This window comes from Phocoena sinus, chromosome 17, assembly GCF_008692025.1.
Source record: "Phocoena sinus isolate mPhoSin1 chromosome 17, mPhoSin1.pri, whole genome shotgun sequence".
Classification (NCBI taxonomy): Eukaryota; Metazoa; Chordata; class Mammalia; order Artiodactyla; family Phocoenidae; genus Phocoena; species Phocoena sinus.
In genome coordinates, this window is record NC_045779.1 from 52,315,106 (window position 1) to 52,338,001 (window position 22,896).

Sequence of the window (22,896 nt, forward strand, 5' to 3'; positions counted from 1 at the left end):
TGTGTTATTAAAAAGCAGGCACAGTCTAGTGTCTAGCTATTTTAAATGTCAGTTAAATCCTCACAACAACCTTGCAAAGGTAGGTTTGAATACCTGCCTTTTACAGATGAGGATACTCAGGCCGAGAGATAGGTAATTCTATCTAGATTCATAATTAATAGAAGTAACATTGAAAACCATGGTTTACACAGATTCCATAGCCCATGCTCTTAACAACTCTGTGACAATACTTATCTTCTTTAATATAGTACTTTTCCCATTAATCCTTAAAACTTGAGTACAGTTTATAGTTGAACCCAGTGATTTTCAAACTTCTTAATAGTAATCTTAATGAGAAACCAACTATGTAAAGCAAAAGCCAGGCCACCCTGGTTAAAACAGGATAGGTATCCGAGAGCTTCACTTACAGAATTCACAGTACTCTTAGGAGCATGGTTTGAAATCAGTTTGTGTTTTTGTTTTTGGCTTTATATTCTTCCTGAATTTGACTATAATTCTGAATCCTAAGCCAAAAAGCTGTTGGGTTATCCTGTCCAGTATTTTTAAAATATTTAAAAGATATTTGATACATGCCTTTTCTTTTCATATCTTAACAGATTTTTCTTTTCATATCTTAACAATTGTTAATTATTAAAATAAATAATTCAAAAATTGAAAAAGACCTTCTCTTATAAGCCTTAAGTTACTGTCCGTAGTGCTTTTACCCATGCTTGTTTTGGTAGTTTCTTGAAATAAATTATTTCATTTTTGTTTTAGATCTGGCAGAGGACGGAAATTAAGTGGAGACCAAATAACTTTGCCAACTACAGTTGATTATTCATCCGTTCCTAAGCAGGTAATTTTTTTTTTCAATGTTGAATAAGTGTTCCAGAACCATATTTTTCAAACTGGATTGCCGACTATTAGTATGTCATGAAATTAATTTGGTAGTCAGGGTCAGGATTTTTATTGTTGTTACTAAATTTTTTTATTCTAAAATTTTTATTTTGTTCTTTATTTTCTGTTTCTTTGCTGAGGATTTCTTTTTTTTTATTGGTTTTAAGAGTGTTTGCTATTGCTTATTGAAGAATTTTTATAATAACTATTTTAAAGTCTTAGATAATTCCAACATTTATATCATCTTGGGTTTTGTGTCTGTTGATTGTCTTTTTCCATTCAAGTTGAGATTTCTTCATTGTTCATTTGCAGGTTCCTTCATGGATATGTTGAATATTATGTTTGGGACTCTATCTTATTTAAATACTATAAAGAATGTTGTTATTTATTATTTTATCAGGCAATAAACCTGGTTAAGGTTAGATTGCAAGTTCCAAGTCTCCTTCTGTGGGCTGTAGTTTTAATGTCAGTTCAATTTTTAAAGCAAAAAAATTTTCTTTTCTTTTGTTGTTTGTATTTTTTTAATGGGTAGAACAGAAGTCCAACTCATAGAATATTTTTTTTAAACTTTTCATCTAGTTTTGGTATGTGGTATAAAATTTGTATTTTCCCATTGGTCAAAGAAGTTTGAATAACCAATGTTTTAGAAAGCTCATTTTGCTAATAAATGGTGAATTAAATTTAGACAGATGTTGAAGAGTGGACTTCCTGGGATGAAGATGCACCCACAAGTGTAAAGATTGAAGGAGGGAATGGGAATGTGGCAACACAGCAAAATGCTTTAGAACAACTGGAACCTGACTATTTTAAGGACATGACACCAACTATAAGGAAAACCCAGAAAGTATGTTAAAGATTTGTGCTTTTGGAGATAAAGCTATTAAACCACTCTTCAGATTCCTATAATTAAAATTAGTATAATTGGTATTTGTTAGAAAGCCTATTTCTAATTAGCAATTGTGTTTTCTGTCATGTTAAAGAAGCTTATATATTCAAGTGACCTGGACACAGATCTAGTAAATTGTACCCCCAAGTCTTTTAAAATTGTGTCTAAGCATTTATAGAAATCGTACTGTATGTCATATTCTAGACTCCAGTCTCTGCTATGGAGACTAAGCTGAATAAGATACAGTTCTAACCTTAAAAGATTAGTTCACAGTTTAGTGCTGTCTACAAACTGATAAGTAGTTTCCATTGTTTATAACCATTATCAAACTGATGCAAGGCTCTGAGAACTTAGTGTAATCGTTGTGGGTTTGTGTAGTCATCCACACTTTATTTTATCCCTTTTGAGTTATATAGTTATATATGGACAATCACTTAAAGATGCAGGGAATTATTAGAAAAAGAACAACGGCTGAGTATTTTCCTTTCTTTTTATCAAAATAGTACATGTACATTTGAAAGTTGTTTTTAAATTTATTTATTTATTTATTTTTGTCTGCGTTGGGTCTTTGTTGCTGTGCGCCGGCTTTCTTAGTTGCGGCGAGCTGGAACTCCTCTTCATTGCGGTGCGCGGGCTTCTCATTGCGGTGGCTTCTCTTGTTGTGTAGCATTGGCTCTGGGCGCACGGGCTTCAGTAGTTGTGGCACACGGGCTTAGTTGCTCTGTGGCACGTGGGATCTTCTTGGACCAGGGCTCGAACCCATGTCTCCTGCATTGGCAGGCGGATTCCTAAGCACTGTGCCACCAGGAAAGTCCCTGAAAATTGTTTTTAAATCAAAGAATATACAAGAGCTTATAATGAAAAGCAATAGGGCTTCCCTGGTGGCGCAGTGGTTGAGAGTCCGCCTGCTGGCCCCGGTCCGGGAAGATCCCATATGCCGCGGAGCGGCTGGGCCCATGAGCCATGGCTGCTGAGCCTGCGCGTCCGGAGCCTGTGCTCCGCAACAGGAGAGGCCACAACGGTGAGAGGCCCGCGTACCGCAAACAAACAAACAAAAAAAAAAGAAAAGCAATAGACTTCTGCCCCATTATTCTTCATACCAGTTCTCCTTTCTAAAAGCAGCCACCCATAACTTTTTCTGTTTGGGCTTCTAGCATTATTCATCATATCTGCATATAGTATTCTTATATTGCTATGTCTTGATTTACCAATCACAGATATTGTCCACTGACTGCATACTATGGTAAACGGGGGTTTATTTCATACCCTCTTACCCCCTTTCAAATACTGTAATGTTTTTATTCCAGTCTACCTCATCAGTCATCCTGCTGTTTTCAAAAGAAAAAAATACTTAAAGTTCCATTGTTCAATCAAGCATAGAAAATATTTTTTATAAATATACTTATAAAATGAGGACATTATTTATTCCACAATTCTCTAATAGGGTTTTTCACCCTCTTCTAGCTTCCAGCCAGTTTCATCTGTATATTTATTTTTAGATTTTCAAGGCTGATAACATTTACATGCTGTAATCATAGTTGTTTTTGTTGAGTTGTCCAAATACATTAAGTGGTATATTTTTCAAGGAGTTTTAAATGAATTTCTTAGTAGATGAGTACCTTTTATTTTGAAAGTCTATTTTGCTGCTCTTAATAGGAACTCAGTATATTGCAATAGTACCTTAATAAATTAGTTAGAATGAAAATACTTTTAAGCTACAAAACTAATACTACTGGCCTGAAAGAGTTAATGTATTCATAGATACCCACATGCTTAGAGAACTGGTTATACTTCTGGTAGGATATGATACATGTTCTTGTTTAATACAGTGACTAAAAATGCCTAATTATATTTTGGGGGGTCCAGGAAAAGTAGGGAAAGAGGAAAGAGGAAGAGGAAAATTTATTGTTTTAGAAAAAAGTGAAATATAATTTTTCTTAGTATGCAACTGATTTGTGTGACAATTGCCTAAGAATTTTGGTACTCTATATAGACTTTAAAAAAATTTTTTTTACATTTTAAATTTTAAAAGGAGAAAGGTAGAACATATTTTAAATAATTATAAAATGCTTTGGTCAGTTAATTTGTCTGTGTTTATATAGTGATGTGTAAAATGTTCTTATAATTCTCTTTCGATTAATCTTTCAGATCATTATTAAGAAGAGAGAACCATTAAATTTTGGCATCCCAGATGGTAGCACAGGTTTCTCTAGTAGACTAGCAGCTACACAAGATATGCCTTTTATTCATCAATCTGTAAGTATGCTAATGGTATCTAGGCAAGAGCTTTTTTTTCATTTCTATTTTCTTAAAAGAAGAAGAAAAAAATTAAAATGAATTGAACATAGTATTTGTATGACTTTGAAACAGGTGTAGCAGATCAAGAGACGTTACCAATCCTGTCCTTTTATGAGATTATAAATTATATCAGATATGAAGATCAGGGTCCATTGTACACATAAAAGATAGAGACAAAAATGTTGTTGAAAAATATGACCTTTACATTTTTAAGTCTTTTGTCATTTACAGACAGTTCTGGGTGTACTCTGATGCTTTCGCAAAAATGTTCCTATAAAAGGGTATCATCGTCAAGGAATTCATGGAAAAGACTGTGACAAGTACAGGTTTCTGGTAACTGCCTATACTGCTGAACTGAATGAATAAGCATTTTCAGAACTCTAATGGAAAACTGATGCATTCATAAAAGTGCTAACAAAAGATCAAGATGAAAAAAAAATTACATGGGACTGAGTGAACTGATGAGGATGATTATAATTTTTGTGACTTTCTGTTTGAATAAAAATAAAAAAATCCCACAAGGACTCAGAGGCAAAAAATATACAAATCAGTTTTCACTGCAAAGTAAAGGACCTGTTACGGTGGAGGATTACTGGACTGAATGTCAATATTATGACATAGTGTGAGTGTGTTTAGTGTTTGGTAATTGCAGTCGTTGCTTTTGTTGTGGTCATCCATTTACAATGCTTGGTGTCAGTTTATTTATCTCTTGTAAAAATAAAATACAGTGTGTGTGTGTGAAAAAAAAAATATGACCTTTAAAGAGATTACCACTAAAATTTAACCTTAATAGCAGGTTATTTTTAAGTAAGTTATGAATTGTTTCCCTAGTAGAGTATATTTACATTTAAAGTGTGGTTTAACTTAAAATAGATTTGACTTAAATACAACACTTCTATGGACAAAAGTAGTGAGGAAAGTATATAGCTGTGATTTTCAACCTTGGAGGCTATCAGAATCAGCTTTGAACTTTTTTTTTCTTTTTTTTTATTGATATAGAGATGTCACATTTAATTTATTTGAAACAAATTAAAGGGAAAAATCATTGTGGAAACTCTCCTATAAATGACTGAAATTCTTATATCAAACTAAGTCTTTTTTTTATCTAGTGTTGATATGAGAAAACTCTTTTCTCAGTAGAAGTGCTCTATTTCTTAAGTTAGCTCCATAAATCTCTACATCCTTTCCAACTGATTAAGACAAGTTCACATTTGGAATATGAGGAGTCTGAAATGGAAGTCGAAGGTACTCAAAAGTATATATAGGGGCTTCCCTGGTGGCGCAGTGGTTGAGAGTCCGCCTGCTGATGCAGGGGACGCGGGTTCGTGCCCCGGTCCAGGAGGATCCCACATGCCGCGGAGCGGCTGGGCCCGTGGGCCACGGCCGCTGAGCCTGCGCGTCCGGAGCCTGTGCTCCGCAACGGGAGAGGCCACAGCAGTGAGAGGCCCGCGTACTGCAAAAAAAAAAAAAAAAAAGTATATATAAAGTACTTTCTAGACTAAAAGCTTTCCTTAGAACTGCGATATAAAAAGCAGTGACTAAATATATAAAATGATAGCCAGATTACCAATAAGTGTACGTCTCAAACGCAAACCATTACTTTGCATTTAGGGAAGAAAAATATTAAATTCTTGCATCTTGCTTAATGTTCAATCTGCTTATGTAAGTAGATGTTGGTTTTTTGGGGGTTTTTGTTTTATTCAAATAGAAAGTCACAAAAATTAAAATCATCTTCATCAGTTCACTCAGTCCCATGTAATTAATTTTTTTTATCTTGATCTTTTGTTAGCACTTTTATGAATTCATCAGTTTTCCATTAGAGTTCTGAAAATGCTTATTCAGTCAGTTCAGCAGTATAGTCAGTTGCCAGAAACCTGTACTTGTTAGTCTCTTCCATGAATTCCTTGAAGATGAAACCCGTTTATAGGAACATTTTTGCAAAAACATCAGAGTACACCCAGAACTGTCTGTAAATGACAGAAGACTTAAAAATGACCACGGTTAAAGATTTGATGAAAGTTCATGATGATACAATTGACAAGGAAATTTAGTTATTTCTGAGATATACATTTTAAAGTAATAACTAGGATTATAACTTATAACATTCTACCAGTACATATAAGATTTTTAGGAATTTCATGTAATGTCTGAAACATTTATATTAATATATTTCCATACAAATAACCCAAAGAAAGCTTAGTTTTTGTTTTTAATAAATTTATTTATTTATTTATTTTTGGCTGTGTTGGGTCTTCGTTGCTGTGCGCAGGCTTTCTCTGGTTATGGCGAGTGGGGGCTACTCTTCGTTGCGGTGCGCAGGCTTCTCATTGCGGTGGCTTCTCTTGTTACGGAGCACAGGCTCTAAGCGCGCACGCTTCAGTAGTTGTGACAAGTGGACTCAGTAGTTGTGGCTTGTGGGCTCTAGAGCTCAGGCTCAGTAGTTGTGGTGCACGGACTTAGTTGCTCCGCGGCATGTGGGATCTTCCTGGACCAGGGCATGAACCTGTGTCCCCTGCATTGGCAGGCAGATTCTTAACCACTGTGCCACCATGGAAGCCCTTTTTTTTTTTTTTAATTTTTAAATTTAATTTTATTTATTTTTTTATGCAGCAGGTTCTTATTAGTCACCAGTTTTATACACATCAGTGTGTACATGTCAATCACAATCACCCAATTCAGCACACCACCATCCCCACCCCCCCACGGCTTTCCCCGCTTGGTGTCCATATGTTTGTTCTCTACATCTGTGTCTCAACTTCTGCCCTGCAAACCGGTTCATCTGTACCATTTTTCTAGGTTCCACATGCATGCATTAATATACGATATTTGTTTTTCTCTTTCTGACTTACTTCACTCTGTGTGACAGTCTCTAGTTCCATCCACGTCTCAACAAATGACTCAATTTTGTTCCTTTTTATGGCTGAGTAATATTCCATTGTATATATGTATCATTACTTCTTTATCCATTCGTCTCTCGATGGACATTTAGGTTGCTTCCATGACCTGGCTATTGTAAATAGTACTGCAATGAACATTGGGGGGTGCATGTGTCTTTTTGAATTATGGTTTTCTCTGGGTATATGCCCAGTAGTGGGATTGCTGGATCATATGGTATTCTATTTTTAGTTTTTTAAGGAACCTCCATAATGTTCTCCATAGTGGCTGTATCAATTTACATTCCTGCCAACAGTGCAAGAGGGTTCCCTTTTCTCCACATCCTCTCCAGCATTTGTTGTTTGTAGATTTTCTGATGATGCCCATTCTAACTAGTGTGAGGTGATACCTCATTGTAGTTTTGATTTGCATTTCTCTAATAATTAGTGAGGTTGAGCAGCTTTTCATGTGCCTCTTGGACATCTCTATGTCTTCTTTGGAGAAATGTCTGTTTAGGTCTTCTGCCCGTTTTTGGATTGGGTTGTTTGTTTCTTTAATATTGAGCTACATGAGCTGTTTATATATCTTGGAAATTAATCCTTTGTCCGTTGATTCGTTTGCAAATATTTTCTCCCATTCTGAAGGTTGTCCTTTCGTGTTGTTTATGGTTTCCTTTGCTGTGCAAAAGCTTTGAAGTTTCATTAGGTCCCATTTGTTTATTTTTGTTTTTATTTCCATTACTCTAGGAGGTGGATCAAAAAAGGTCTTGCTGTGATTTATTTCAAAGAGTTGTGTCTTCCTATGTTTTCCTCTAAGAGTTTCATAGTGTCTGGTCTTACATTTAGGTCTCAAATCCATTTTCAGTTTATTTTTGTGTATGGTGTTAGGGAGTGTTGTAATCTCATTCTTTTACATATAGCTGTCCAGTTTTCCCAGCACCACTTACTGAAGAGACTGTCTTTTCTGCATTGTGTATCCTTGCCTCCTGTGTAAAAGATTAGTTGACCATATGCGTCTGGGTTTATCTCTAGGCTTTCTATCTTGTTCCATTGATCTACGTTTCTGTTTTTGTGCCAGTACCATATTGTCTTGATTACTGTAGCTTTGTAGTATAGTCAGAAGTCAGGGAGTCTGATTCCTTCAGCTCCGTTTTTTTCCCTCAAGACTGCTTTAGCTATTCAGCGTCTTTTGTGTCTCCATACAAATTTTAAGATGTTTTGTTCTAGTTCTGTAAAAAATGCCATTGGTAATTTGATCGGGTTTGCATTGAATCTGTAGATTGCTTTGGGTAGTATAGTCATTTTCACAGTATTGATTCTTCCAATCCAAGAACATGGTATATCTCTCCATCTGTTGGTATCATCTTTAATTTCTTTCATCAGTGTTTTATAGTTTTCTGCATACAGGTCTTTTGTCTCCCTAAACCTGCATACAGGTTTATTCCTAGGTATTTTATTCTTTTTGTTGAAATGGTATATGGGAGTGTTTCTTTAATTTCTCTTTCAGATTTTTCATCATTAGTGTATAGGAATGCAAGAGATTTCTGTGCATTAATTTTGTATCCTGCAACTTTATCAGATTCATTGATTAGCTCTAGTAGTTTTCTGGTGGCATTTTTAGGGTTCTCCATGTAGACTATCATGTCATCTGCAAACAGTGACAGTTTTACTTCTTTTCAAATTTATATTCCTTTTATTTCTTTTTCTTCTCTGATTGCCGTGGTAGGACTTCCAAAACTACGTTGAATAATAGTGGTGAGAGTGGACATCCTTGTCCTGTTCCTGATCCTAGAGGAAGTGCTTTCAGTTTTTCACCACTGAGAATGATGTTTGCTGTGGGTTTGTCGTATATGGCCTTTATTATGTTGAGGTAGGTTCCCTCTATACCCACTTTCTGGAGAGTTTTAATCAAAAATGGGTATTGAATTTTGTCAAAAGCTTTTTCTGCGTCTATTGAGTTGATCATATGGCTTTTATTCTTCAATTTGTTAATATGGTGTATCACATTGATTGCTTTGCGTATATTGAAGAATCCTTGCATCCCTTGGATAAATCACACTTGATCATGGTGTATGATCCTTTTAATGTGTTCTTGGATTCTGTTTGCTGGTATTTTGTTGAGGATTTTTGCATCTGTATTCATCTGTGATATTGGTCTGTAATTTTCTTTTTTTGTAGTATCTTTGTCTGGTTTTGGTATCAGGGTGATGGTGGCCTCATAAAATGAGTTTGGGAATGTTCCTTCCTCTGCAACTTTTTGGAAGAGTTTGAGAAAGATGGGTGTTAGCTTTTCTCTAAATGTTTGATAGAATTCACTTGTGAAGCCATCTGGTCCTGGACTTTTATTTGTTGGAAGACCTTTTTTTTTTTTTTTTTTTGCGGTACGTAGGCCTCTCACTGTTGTGGCCTCTCCCATTGCGGAGCACAGGCTCTGGAGGCGCAGGCTCAGCAGCCATGGCTCGTGGGCCCAGCCACTCCGCGGCTTGTGGGATCCTCCCGTGCCGGGGCACGAACCTGTGTCCCCTGCATCGGCAGGCAGACTCTCAACCACTGCGCCACCAGGGAAGCCCTGTTGGAAGATTTTTAATCACAGTTTCCATTTCATTACTTGTGATTGGTCTGTTCATATTTTCTATTTCTTCCTGGTTCAGTCTTGGAAGGTTATACCTTTCTAAGAATTTGTCCATTTCTTCCAGGTTGTCCATTTTATTGGCATACGGTTGCTTGTAGTAGTCTCTTAGGATGCTTTGTATTTTGGTGGTGTCTGTTGTAACTTCTCCTTTTTCATTTCTAATTTTATTGATTTGAGTCCTTTTTCTTGATGAATCTGGCTAATGGTTTATCAATTTTGCTTATCTTCTCAAAGAATCAGCTTTTAGTTTTATTGATCTTTGCTATTGTTTTCTTTGTTTCTATTTCATTTATTTCTGCTCTGATCTTTATGATTTCTTTCCTTCTCCTAACTTTGGGTTTTGTTTGTTCTTTCTCTAGTTCCTTTAGGTGTAAGGTTAGATTGTTTATTTGAGATTTTTCTTGTTTCTTGAGGTAGACTTGTGTAGGTATAAACTTCCCTCTTAGAACTGCTTTTGCTGCATCCCATAGGTTTTGGATTGTCGTGTTTTCATTGTCATATGTCTCTAGGTGTGTGTTTGATTTTCTCTTTGATTTCTTCAGTGACCTCTTGGTTATTTAGTAACATATTGTTTGGTCTCCATGTGTTTGTGTTTTTTTATGTTTTTTTCCCTGTAATTCATTTCTAATCTCATAGCGTTGTGGTCAGAAAAGATGCTTGATATGATTTCAATTTTCTTAAATTTTCTGAGGCTTGATTTGTGACCCAAGATGTGATCTATCCTGGAGAATGTTCCGTGCGCACTTGAGAAGAAAGTGTAATCTGCTGTTTTTGGATGGAATGTCCTATAAATATCAATTAAATCTATGTGGTCTATTGTGTCATTTAAAGCTTCTGTTTCCTTATTTATTTTCATTTTGGATGATCTGTCCATTGGTGTAAGTGAAGTGTTTAAGATCCCCACTATTATTGTGTTACTGTCGATTTCCTCTTTAATAGCTGTTAGCCGTTGCCTTATGTATTGAGGTGCTCCTATGTTGGGTGCATATATATTTATAATTGTTATATCTTCTTCTTGGATTGATCCTTCGATCATTATGTAGTGCTTTTCCTTGTCTCTTGCAACATTCTTTATTTTAAAGTCTATTTTATCTGATATGAGTATTGTTACTCCAGCTTTCTTTTGATTTCCATTTGTATGGAATATCTTTTTCCATCCCCTCACTTTCAGTCTATGTGTCCGTAGGTCTGAAGTGGGTCTCTTGTAGACAGCATATATATGGGTCTTGTTTTTGTATCCATTCAGCAAGCCTGTGTCTTTTGGTTGGAGCATTTAATCCATTCACATTTAAGGTAATTATCGATATGTATGTTCCTATGACGATTTTCTTAATTGTTTTGGGTTTGTTTTTGTAGGTCCTTTTCTTCTCTTGTGTTTTCCACTTAGAGAAGTTCCTTTAGCATTTGTTGTAGAGCTGGTTTGGTGGTGCTGAATTCTCTTAGCTTTTGCTTGTCTGTAAAGCTTTTGATTTCTCCATCGAATCTGAATGAGATCCTTGCCAGGTAGAGTAATCTTGGTTGTAGGTTCTTCCCTTTCATCACTTTAAGTATATCATGCCACTGTCTTCTGGCTTGTAGAGTTTCTGCTGAGAAATCAGCTGTTAACCTTATGGGAGTTCCCTTGTAGGTTATTTTGTCATTTTTCCCTTGCTGCTTGCAATAATTTTTCTTTGTCTTTAATTTTTGCCAATTTGCTTACTATGTGTCTTGGTGTGTTTCTCCTTTGGTTTATCCTGTATGGGACTCTCTGTGCTTCCTGGACTTGGGTGTCTATTTCCTTTCCCATGTTAGGGAAGTTTTCGACTATAATCTCTTCAAATATTTTCTCGGGTCCTTTCTCTCTCTCTTCTACCCCTGGGAACCCTATAATGCGAATGTTGTTGTGTTTAATGTTGTCCCAGTGGTCTCTTAGGCTGTCATCATTTCTTTTCATTCTCTTTTCTTTATTCTGTTCCACAGCAGTGAATTCCACCATTCTGTCTTCCAGGTCACTTATTGGTTATTCTGCTATTGATTCCTTCTAGTGTAGTTTTCATTTCAGTTATTGTATTGTTCATCTCTGTTTGTTTGTTCTTTAATTCTTCTAGGTCTTTGTTAGACATTTCTTGCACCTTCTCGATCTTTGCCTCCATTCTTTTTCCGAGGTCCTGGATCATCTTCACTATCATTATTCTGAATCCTTTTTCTGGAAGATTGCCTATCTCCACTTCATTTAGTCATTTTTCTGGAGGGTTATCTTGTTCCTTCATCTGGTACATAACCCTCTGCCTTTTCATCTTGTCTATCTTTCTGTGAATGTGTTTTTGTTCCACAGGCTGCAGGATTGTAGTTCTTCTTGCTTTTGCTGTCTGCCCTCTGGTGGATGAGGCTATCTAAGAGGCTTGTGTAAGTTTTTTGATGGGAGGGACTGGTGGTGGGTAGAGCTGACTGTTGCTCTGGTGGGCAGAGCTCAGTAAAACTTTAATCCGCTTGACTGTTGAAGGGTGTGGCTGGGTTCCCTCCCTGTTGGTTTTTTGGCCTGAGGCAACCCAACACTGGAGCCTACCTGGGCTCTTTGGTGGGGCTAATGACAGACTCTTGGAGGGCTCACGCCAAGGAGTACTTCCCAGAACTTCTGCTGCCAGTGTCCTTGTCCCCACGGTGACCCACCGCCTCCCGCCACCTCTGCAGGAGACCCTCCAACACTAGCAGGTAAGTCTGGTTCAGTCTCCCCTGGGTTCACTGCTCCTTCCCCTGTGTCCCGATGCACACACTACTTTGTGTGTGCCCTCCAAGAGTGCAGTCTCTGTTTCCCCCAGTCCTGTCGAAGTCCTGCAATCAGATCCCACTAGTCTTCAAAGTCTGATTCTCTAGGAGTTCCTTCTCCTGTTACCAAACCCCCAGGTTGGGAAGCCTGACGTGGGCCTCAGAACCTTCACTCCAGTGGGTGGACTTCTGTGGTATAAGTGTTCTCCAGTCTGTGAGTCACCCACCCAGCAGTTATGGGATTTGATTTTACTGTGATTGCGCCCCTCCTACCGTCTCATTGTGACTTCTCCTTTGTCTTTGGATGTGGGGTATCTTTTTTGGTGAGTTCCAGTGTCTTCTTGTCGATGATTGTCCCTTTGAACTTTTTAAAACACATCACTGTCCAGACCCCTCCCCAGACCCTAGCTTTTAAGTATGTTTTGATTAGTTAATTATTGATTAGTAATTATTGACTGCTTGGTTACATTAGTTATCCATTGTTGTATAACAACCCCACACTTAGTGGCTTGAACAACAATAAATATTTTTTTTATCTCATAGTTTCTGTGGATTAGGAATCCACAGAATTCCTAATTCTGTGATAGCTCTTTTTATACTAAGGATATTAACTCTTTTCTGTCATCTTTTACAATTTTATTATCGGCTTTATAATTTGGTTTGGATGTTTTTGATGGGCAGATGTATTTAGTTTTTAATGTAGCAAATCTGTTAATTAAAACCTTTTATTTTTTACTTAGAAGACCATCTCTACTAAAGGATCAGTTACTCTTTTTTTTATGGTCTTAGTCATTTCACCTTTTTTGTGTCTAAATGTTTTATACACTAAAAGTCAAACACCTCAGTGGAAAAATGGATAAATTTACAAATAAGAAATAGACATAACATGATAACATGAAGAAAAGTTTGGTCTTACTAGTTCTCAAAGAAATTCAAAGTAAATTAACAAGACACCATTTTAAATCTTAACATATTAGCAAAGATAGAAAAGACGGCAATTACCTACTCGTATTGACAAAAATACAAGGAAACAAGACTTCCACCTACTGCTGTCAGGAGAATAAGTTGGTATAACTTTTCAAGAGAGTCATTTAGTGACTTAGAAAATCCTTTTCTTTGATTTAGCCAGTTTACTTTTAGAAATTTACATTAAACATACAATCAGAATTTTAAAAAAAATTTTTTTAACAGAGGATTGTATCTCATTTATGGTTAAGAGCAGAAAATTCAACACATTTTATTTCGGTTTTAGGTCTAAGTACTCAAAAGAGAATATAATAAATCTGTTCACAGCTTGGTGCCAGTTATTTTATGCATGTAATTATTTCCCCACCAACTAAACATTCTAGAATGAGCATTTTCATTGTTTGTGGAAAGAAGAAGTGAACTTTTAGAGGTCTGGCCTGGGGAATAGTAGAAGGTAGTGTGGCCAGCCCGGTGGTATCAAGTAAGTAAGACAGGCAAAGGGAAGCACAATATAGAAGAAGTACTCCAATAAAGAGTAAATTTTGCCTGACCTGTCATTTTTGCCTGGGACCCAGACAGTAACTGCCTCTGAAAAATCTAGAAAATTACTTGTGCTTAAATGGAGATGACTATGCTAGTTTGGAGACGTTGGTTCTTCCAGTTCATCTCCCCAGCACAGAGTAGTCCAGTCAGGCATCTCTAATCCAGCCTGGGATCAGTCTGTCTCTTCTCTTTCCTTCACCCGCCACTCCTTCTTCTTATTGAGAAGAGAGATAACAGAGAGAACAAATGTTCTATTCTTGTCTATTCCAAACTAAAGTAGGCAAAAAAAGAAAAGTTAATATAAAAGGAGTATCGTTTAAAACATAAAATAGGAAGAAAGCTGGACTTGCCAGGACTGTTGAGTATGGAAGGTCATGCGTCTCAGGAAATCCCTCAGTTCCAGGCAAACCAGGGGCAATCATTTGAGCCTATATAGGATGTGTTAAGAAAGTGGAGAAGATACAGGGCAATGACAAGGTCTGAGTTATGCTTTAAAAGATACTCTTCTTGGGCTTCCCTAGTTGCGCAGTGGTTAAGAATCCGCCTCCCAATGCAGGGCACATGGGTTCGAGCCCTGGTCCGGGAAGATCTCACATGCCACAGAGCAGCTAAGCCCGTGCACCACAACTGCTGAGCCTGTGCTGTAGAGCCAGCGAGCAACAACTACTGAAGCCCACGCACCTAGAGCCCGTGCTTCGCAACAGGAGAAGTCACCACAATGAGAAGCCCACGCATCGCAACAAAGAGTGGACCCCGCTCACTGCAACTAAGAAAGCCGTGCGCGCAGCAATGAAGACCCAACACAGCCAAAAAAAATGAATAAACAAATAAATAAATAATAAATTCTTTTAAACAAAAATACTGTCTTGACCACTGAGTGGAAAAAGGATGGCTCTTGACCATTGTAATTTTGCTTTGTTTTGTTTTATTGTAGCCTGAATTAGGTGACTTGGATACCTGGCAGGAAAATACCAATGCATGGGAAGAAGAAGAAGATGCGGCCTGGCAAGCCGAAGAAGTTCTGAGGTATTTGAGTAATATTTACACTGCAGCCTGAGTAGAAGAACTGGTTTTGTTCATGTCGCATTTAAGGTCAAGAAAGCTTACTCTGCCAAATGTATTTTTCGTCATTCTCATTTGAACCTTGATAATATGGGATAGTTTTTTTGTATTTCAGACTACATATGCTATTCTATATGATTAAAACCTCACAGAAACCAACAATTTAAAGCAATATAGATACAAAAGAATAATTTATTAATGGAGAATGAGACCTCTTACATATATACACCATATTGAACTATATGCTTTATACTTCATTCCCTATAACATATATTTATCTCTTGAAATTGTCCTACCGTGAAATGTGAGTCACAACAATGTATGTTCTCTAGGTCAGAAGTTACACCTTTAGTTTTGTTTCCTCGTGGTCTGGCATAGTGCCAGCACTGCTCATTTGAATAGAGCAGTGAATAGCACTGCTATTTGAAAATAACTTGTATTGTACTCTACATTTGTATGTGTACTTCAATTTATGTACTTGAAAGCCCTGAGGTAGATAACATAAGTCATATACTTACTGCCTGCTCTACAGAAAATATTATTCTGGAGGTTTTCAAGTTTATTTTTGTTGGTTATGTTCTTATTTTTTTGTTTTTGTGAGCAGTAAACTTAATTCTTGCTACTACCACATTAGGTCAAAAAGAAAATTTACCTTGAGAGAGTCTGTGACTGTCATCACTGATGAAAACTCAGATATGTAAATGTATCTAAATTACTTTTGCATTTTTCAAGATGATAAAGTAGAATATAGCAATGTGTTTTTTTCAAATATGGCTTTTATAATTGGATAGAAAATGAATTACTCTTTATTTGACTATCTTAACGAAACAACTGATTTCATTTTTGTGTTGTCCTTTCCTGTCTTTACCGGTAAATTATAATTACCTTGAACAACCAGCAGGGGGTGTAGTTAAATAACTGGGAGTTAAGGCTGACCTTTTTTTGATCTTATCCTTACTGTTTTCAGCATTTTTTTTTAAACAGGAAGGGGTCACATTAGTAAATTTGTGAGAGTTTTAAATATTTAGTTCCTGCTTGATAATTATTCAGTATAAAGGAAATAGTTTTTAAATTGTAAACATTTATGTTGCATGGATTTCAAAAAAGGTGTCACTTATTTTTTCATTTTTTATTTTTTACTCTGTTTCTTTTGGATAAGTCATAGATACAGAAGTCTGGGTATTTTAGAACATTTTGGGGATTCTAGTGATGATTGGTGTCATCAACCACAAGGATGATAAAGGAAGGAGCTATTCATTTTGAATCCAGTAATCTTAATGCCAACACTGTAGAGTTTATGAGTTCACAAGTAGCTGAACATTCACTGTACAAAAACCTTTTCTTTTTCACCCTATCTTCTTGCACCCTGAGCAAAACAAAACCAAAAAACTCAAACTTAGTGCTTTTGATATGACGGCTTGGGAGAGGGAGCCTATTAGTCAGTAATAGACATGTTTCTTGCTTCAGGTTGCATAAGCAGAGCCAAGAACACTTCCATATGTTGTTACCGCCCTCAGGATAACACTGAGAATTTTAAAAGTGTATCTGTAATCCATAGCCTCTAACCTAGCCTGTTCCCCATTGCCACTTTAAATACTACCAGTACTATGATCAGTATCATTAAGGAAAAAGATTCTGGTACCTTAGTGATTCCAGACATGTATCTGGACGGGAAAAATATATTTTGTCTGCATTAATGTCTAAGTTGCCTCTTGTACCAGAAATATTAATTGTTGATGTTTATATATCAGCTAGTAACTAGGTCAAAGCTCGATTATCTTATTTGTTTGTAACCTAGCCAGCCCTTTTTAATTCTTTTTCTCTTTCTTTTTTTGCCACAGACATTTTGATGTTTTTAGTGCAGATATCAGTTTTGCTTGAAAGTGAGCAGAGCAGAGTGAGAAAAGTAGATTTTTAAAAACTATTCTTTTGAAATTTTAGTTAATTGATGGTGACGGTCAAAATGTTGCGTAAACTAAGTCTCTCTGCTTTCTTGAATTTTGGTCATCCATACCTCTGCTTACTCCCATTTGTAAGTATGATTGAGAAGTGTATATACATTTCACTCACTATAGCCAGCTTTGAGCTGTCCCACATATGGGTAATCCACACTAGATTTTTCTCTATATAATCCAGTGTTGCCTATCTGCTGCCCAGCTGTGCCCTACAGCTTCCTTCCTCAGTTTTGTGTGCTTCTTGACTTACTTTCTCATATCCTAAACCTTCAGACCCAGGACCAACTTCTGTGCTTCTTTCTCCTATTTCATCACCACACTCCTACTCCCACTTCCCATACAAATCAATAAGATAGAGCACTTAGATGTGGAATCTAAAATATGACACAGGGGCTTCCCTGGTGGCGCAGAGGTTGAGAGTCCGCCTGCCGATGCAGGGGACACAGGTTCATGCCCTGGTCCGGGAAGATCCCACATGCCGGGGAGCAGCTGGGTCCGTGGGCCATGGCTGCAGAGCCTGCGCATCCGGAGCCTGTGCTCTGCAACGGGAGAGGCCACAACAGTGAGAGGCCCGTGTGCTGCAAAAAAAAAAAATAATAAAAAAAAAATAAAATATGACACAAATGAACCTATCTACGAAACAGAAACAGACTCACAGACATAGAGAACAGACTTGTGGTTGCCGGGCGGGGGTGGGGGTGGATTGAGACTTGGAGGTTAGCAGATGCAAACTACCATATATAGAACGGATAAATGACAAGGTCCGACTGTATAGTATACAGACTATATTCAATATCCTGTGATAAACCATAATTGAAAATAATATTTTAAAAAATGTATATATATGCATAACTGAATCACTTTACCATACAGTGGAAATTAACAGAACATTGTAAATCAACTCTACTTCAATTTAAAAAAATCAATAAATATAGAGGGGTTTAGTGATTCTAGATCAGTGGAGTTAGGGAGGTACTGGGGGGAAGGTATTTCATAATGTGTAATTAGTAAATACCCACCATTCTGCCCCTTCATTAGTAGAACTAGTCAAATCTTTAAATAGATTTCTAGCTTCTAGTTGGAAGTCATGTCTTAGGTTTCCATTTTCTCTTTGCTTTGTGCTCTGTACATCTGTGTTCTTGACATCCTTTAGCTGACTATTTTTAACTATTATAATAACAATATTTAATCCTAAATATCAGGCTTTTCTGAATGGTACCAAAAAGAAGGTGTGGTCCAATGGTAGTAGTGTTTTAGTGAAAATAATCTGAAGAAGAGGGATCAGGAGATGTGGATTCTTAACCTTAATCTTATGATTTTGGACATTTCACTTAACCTGAATGCCCCATTTTACTTTTTTTTTTTTTTTTTTTGCGGTACGCGGTCCTCTCATGTTGTGGCCTCTCCCATTGCGGAGCACAGGCTCCGGACGCGCAGGCTCAGTGGCCATGGCTCACGGGCCCAGCCGCTCCACGGCATGTGGGATCTTCCTGGACCGGGGCACGAACCCGTGTCCCCTGCATCGGCAGGCGGACTCTCAACCACTGCACCACCAGGGAAGCCCCCATTTTACTTATTTTTAAAACAGAGATAATACCTTTTTTATTTTGCAAGTCATGTTCTAAAGATTAAAAATATATATACTGTTTTTGAAAATCTTTGAAATTTCAAAACAGTGAGAAGAATGCAGACTTTTTAAACTTAAATTTGTTGATAATAAAAGGGCAGTGCTGTTTCTTTCTGGAATTTATTCGCCATTTTACCTGTGTAGTGTTTTCTAAAAGTAAAAATACGAATATGTTTCTTTTCAGGCAGCAGAAGATAGCAGACAGAGAAAAGAGAGCAGCAGAACAACAAAGGAAGAAAATGGAAAAGGAAGCACAGCGGCTAATGAAGAAGGAACAAAACAAAATTGGTGTGAAACTTTCATAACAAAATGTCCTTCAGATGCATAGTGCCAGTGGGAGAAATATGAGCTCCACAACCCAAGCAACATTTGTATGGAGCTAAGAGTATTTTCAGAATACAAATACTCTGCTTGATTTTGATGCATTCATCAGACCATACAGGACACCAGGATTCTCTCAAAGTCCCTTGAACTCTTGGTGATTGAGACTCAAAGAACACAAAAGACTTGTGAGACAATATTTTCTTCAACATGTTCCAACTGTAAGACAATTGTTTGCTGTAGATAAATTATTACAAATGGAATATATCAGTACCTCTTCAAGCTAGTGTTTCTAGCTAATTAAATGGGTGTAAATTTTATGGTGGGAAAGAACTCTGCTGGTCTATAATGCTTTCCTTCAATGTGCATAATGATAAAATAAATAATTTTAAATATTCTTTTGTTTCCATGATTACCTGACCTAAATCAGACAGACTTGCAGAGCTTTAACTTCTTATTTTTGTTGTCAGAAGCTGGTATTGGCACACATTTCCTTTAACTTGAACTGGTAATCAGTAGGGATCTGGTAATTTCAGTTTTCAAGAAAATGACATCAAATGCAATAATTTTATTTAGTACAAATATTTTGTACATCATTGTTTTCTTTTAGACGGTGTTACACATATTTGTCATTTATATTACATGTATAAACATATTGAAAATCAGTTAAAATGGCAAATTTGTTTTACATTATTATAACTTGTGAGTTTTAAAAGCTAGTATTAGTAGTTTTTCCCTGTCATTGTAGATTTTAAGATGTTATGGTATCTTTAAGTACCTTAGTTCCTCCCCACCAAAAGGTATTAATTTACAAATGCATATAGCCTTCAGTTTTACTATTTCAAAGCTTTTAGATAATTTCTGTATCAGTTTTATATATCTGACATAATACAGGTTACCTATGTTGTTGACTAAGGTAACATTATTGATTTATTAAAACAAGATAGGAATAATAATACTTCTATTCTCAGATGTTGACTAGCTCCAGAATAGTTTTCAGGAAATAGATATAGACTGTGTTCATAGGGAAAAATGTAGATTTGATAGTTTAAAATCTCATTAATTTTGTCTCCACAATTAAAATACATCCAGCCTGACCTTCTATGGCTTTAGAATTTAATATTTTTAGTTTCTTAAAAGCTGTTGCCCAAATGAACATTTTGTAGATTTTGAAAATGTCGTAAATACTCTACAGGCCAAATACTGCTAATTTATTTGAATTAAAGTGATATTTCATGGTAAAATCACAAACTATACAATGAGCTAAGTTCTTACCCTAAGCTTCCAGACTAAATTCAATTTATTTTTTATTTTTAAAAAATTTTTATTGGAGTACAGTTGATTTACAGTGTGTTAGTTTCAGGTGTACAGCAAAGTGGAATCGGTTGAAATTTAACTTTGATAAAAAAACTTCCTGTTATAGCCCCAAGCTATATTTTCAGTTATGTTTATTAGAGAGTTTTTGCCAGTAAGCTCCCAATTAAATAGAATTAGACTCAAATTTTTAATAATAAATGAATTATCTTATGTCATTTGTATTTATTTTAGTTATTATAGGAATGCTACATGCTTTCTCTAAATTGGGGGTTCGAAAGGATAATTTCTCCTTTAGTACAATCAGTCTTACTGTTTTTCCCCCATAGTTTTTTTTTCTTTTTTTTCCCCCATAGTTATTGAAGTCTGCTTTGGTCATGATTTTCATGTGTGAGATTTTGTTTTTTGTTTGGTTTTTTATTTTTGTTTATTTAGAAATAAAGACTGGATAGAGATTATAGTCTGTATAGATTAATTAGGATGAAAGAGATTTTTCTCATGGAAAGAATAGATAGGAATTCTTGAATTTTTTGACCTCTGTTGGTATGTAAACTAAACTCCTATATTAAATTGGGTATATTGTTCCAAAAGAAGTCATGGAGTTAAGTACATATGATAAATCCTTTAGTAGCAAACTGGCTCCTTTAGCTTCTAAATTTATGGTTTCTTAATTTTAGCAAAGGATTATCAGTTTTCGAAGCTTATTAGTAGAAGTGAAAAAGAAATATGGATAGGCATAGACAGAATTAGTGAAGTGCTACCCATCATCTGAATTGTGCATTTCATGTACTGAGATAACAAATAATCAAAAACATGTGAAACTTATTCTGTGTTTTTTATATATATATTTCATGGTTTCTAGCCATCTCCTTTTATTAAGCTTTAGCTAGGGATATCCTCTAATTGAATCCTGGCTCTTTTTTAGTAGCATCTTTAATTGAGTCAATATTCAGCATCTGAATTCCTCAGTTTCAACATGTACTCGCCTCTGGCCAGGGCAGTGACTGTTCCTGGATGAAGATTGGTGGTCGGGAAGAAGGTGGTAGCTCTAGAAACTGGCATCTGGATTGATCTTCAACACCACTCTACAAGCTTACCACTAGAGTATAAATTTAACCATGGCCAATGTTCCAAAAAGCCTAAACTTTGTCAATACAGGTATACCTTGTTTTATTGCACTTTGCTTTGTTGTGCTTTGCAGATACTGTATTTTTAACAAATTGAAGGTTTGTGGCAACCCTGTGTTGAGCAAGTTTATCAGCACCAATTTTCCAACAGCCTTTGCTCACTTCTTTACATTTTGGTATTTTCACAGTATTTCAAACTTTTTCATTATTGTATTTGTTATGGTGATCAGTGATTTTTAATTTACTGTTGTTTTTGGGGTGTGAACCATACCCATATAATACGACAGTGAACTTAATTGATAAATGTTGTATGCGTTCTGCCTGCTTCACCAACTAGCCCTTCCCCCATCTTTGTCCCTCTCCTCCCACCTCCCTATTCCCTGAGACACAGCAATATTGAAACTAGGCAAATTTAAAACCCTACGATGGCCTCTAAGTGTTCAAAAGAAAGGAAGAGTCATACATCTCTTACTTTAAGTCGAAAAGCTAGAAATGATTAAGTCGTGAGGAACGCATGTTGAAAGTTGAGATAGGCCCAAACTAGGCCTCTTGTGCCTAACAGCCAAGTTGTGAATGTAAAGGAAAAGTTCTTGAAGGAAATTTAAAGCGCTACTCCAGGGAACATACAGATAAGAAAGCTTTATTGCTAACATGGAGAGTTTTAGTGGTCTGGATAGAAGATCACACTACCCACAACATTCCTTTAATCCAGAAGCCTTATCCAGAGCAAGGCCCTAACTCTCTTAAATTCTGTGAGGACTGAGAGGTGAGGCAGTGGTAGAAGAAAAGTTTGAAGCTAGCAGAGATTTGTCCATGAGGTTTAAGGAAGAAGTTATTTCTATAACAAATGTGCAAGGTTAAGCAGCAAGTGCTGATGTAGAAGTTGCAGAATATCATCCAGAAGATCTAGCTGAGATGATTAATGAAGATGACTGCAGTAAACAACAGATTTTCAACGTAGGTGAAACAGGTTTACATGGGAAGAAGTTGCCATCTAGGACTTTCATATTTAGAGAGAGATCAATGCCTGGCTTCAAATCTTCAAGAGACAGGCTGACTCTCTCGCTAGGGGCTAATGCAGCTGGTGACTTTAAGTTGAAGCCAATGCTTATTTACCATTCCCCAAATCCTAGGATCTTCAAGAATTATGCTAAATCTACTCTGCCTGTGCTCTACAAATGGAACAGCAAAGCATTGATAACAGCACGTCGGTTTACAATATGGTTTACTGAATATTTTAAGCCAACTGTTGAGACCTACTGCTCAAAAAAAAAAAAAAAGATTCCTTTCAAAATATTACTGCTTATGGACAACGCTCCAGCTCTGATGGAGATGTACAATGAGATTCATATTGTTTCCTAGCCTGCTAACACAGCATCCATTCTGCAGCTCATGCATCAAGGAGTAATTTCCATTTTCAAGTCTTATTATTTAAGAAATACATTCTGTAAGGCCATAGCTGCCATTGGTAGTGATTCCTCAGATGGATCTGGGCAAAGTCAATTAAAAACCGTATGGAAAGGATTCACCATTCTAGATGCCATTAGGAGCATTCATGATTGATGGGGAAAGGTCAAAATATCAACATAAAAGCATTTGGGAGAAGTTGCTTAAAACCCTCATGGATGAGTTTAAAGGGTTCAAGACTTCAGTGGAGGAAGTCACTGCAGA

The 22,896-nt window shown here is 36.5% G+C and overlaps 1 protein-coding gene across 4 annotated transcripts in view; it reads left to right on the forward strand.

Annotated features, from left to right (window-relative positions):
* The window catches only part of EBAG9 (estrogen receptor binding site associated antigen 9), a 32,777-nt gene extending 12,713 nt beyond the window's left edge, over positions 1-20,064 (forward strand). For all 4 annotated transcript variants that reach the window (XM_032610369.1, XM_032610372.1, XM_032610371.1 and 1 more), the window contains 5 exons: positions 757-835; positions 1,562-1,720; positions 3,911-4,018; positions 14,754-14,845; positions 18,648-20,064. In XM_032610369.1, coding sequence (XP_032466260.1) covers positions 757-835; positions 1,562-1,720; positions 3,911-4,018; positions 14,754-14,845; positions 18,648-18,768 — 559 coding nt within the window. In that variant the 3' untranslated portion in view covers positions 18,769-20,064. The remainder of the gene's footprint in view (positions 1-756; positions 836-1,561; positions 1,721-3,910; positions 4,019-14,753; positions 14,846-18,647) is intronic.
* The last annotated feature ends 2,832 nt before the right edge of the window (positions 20,065-22,896 follow it).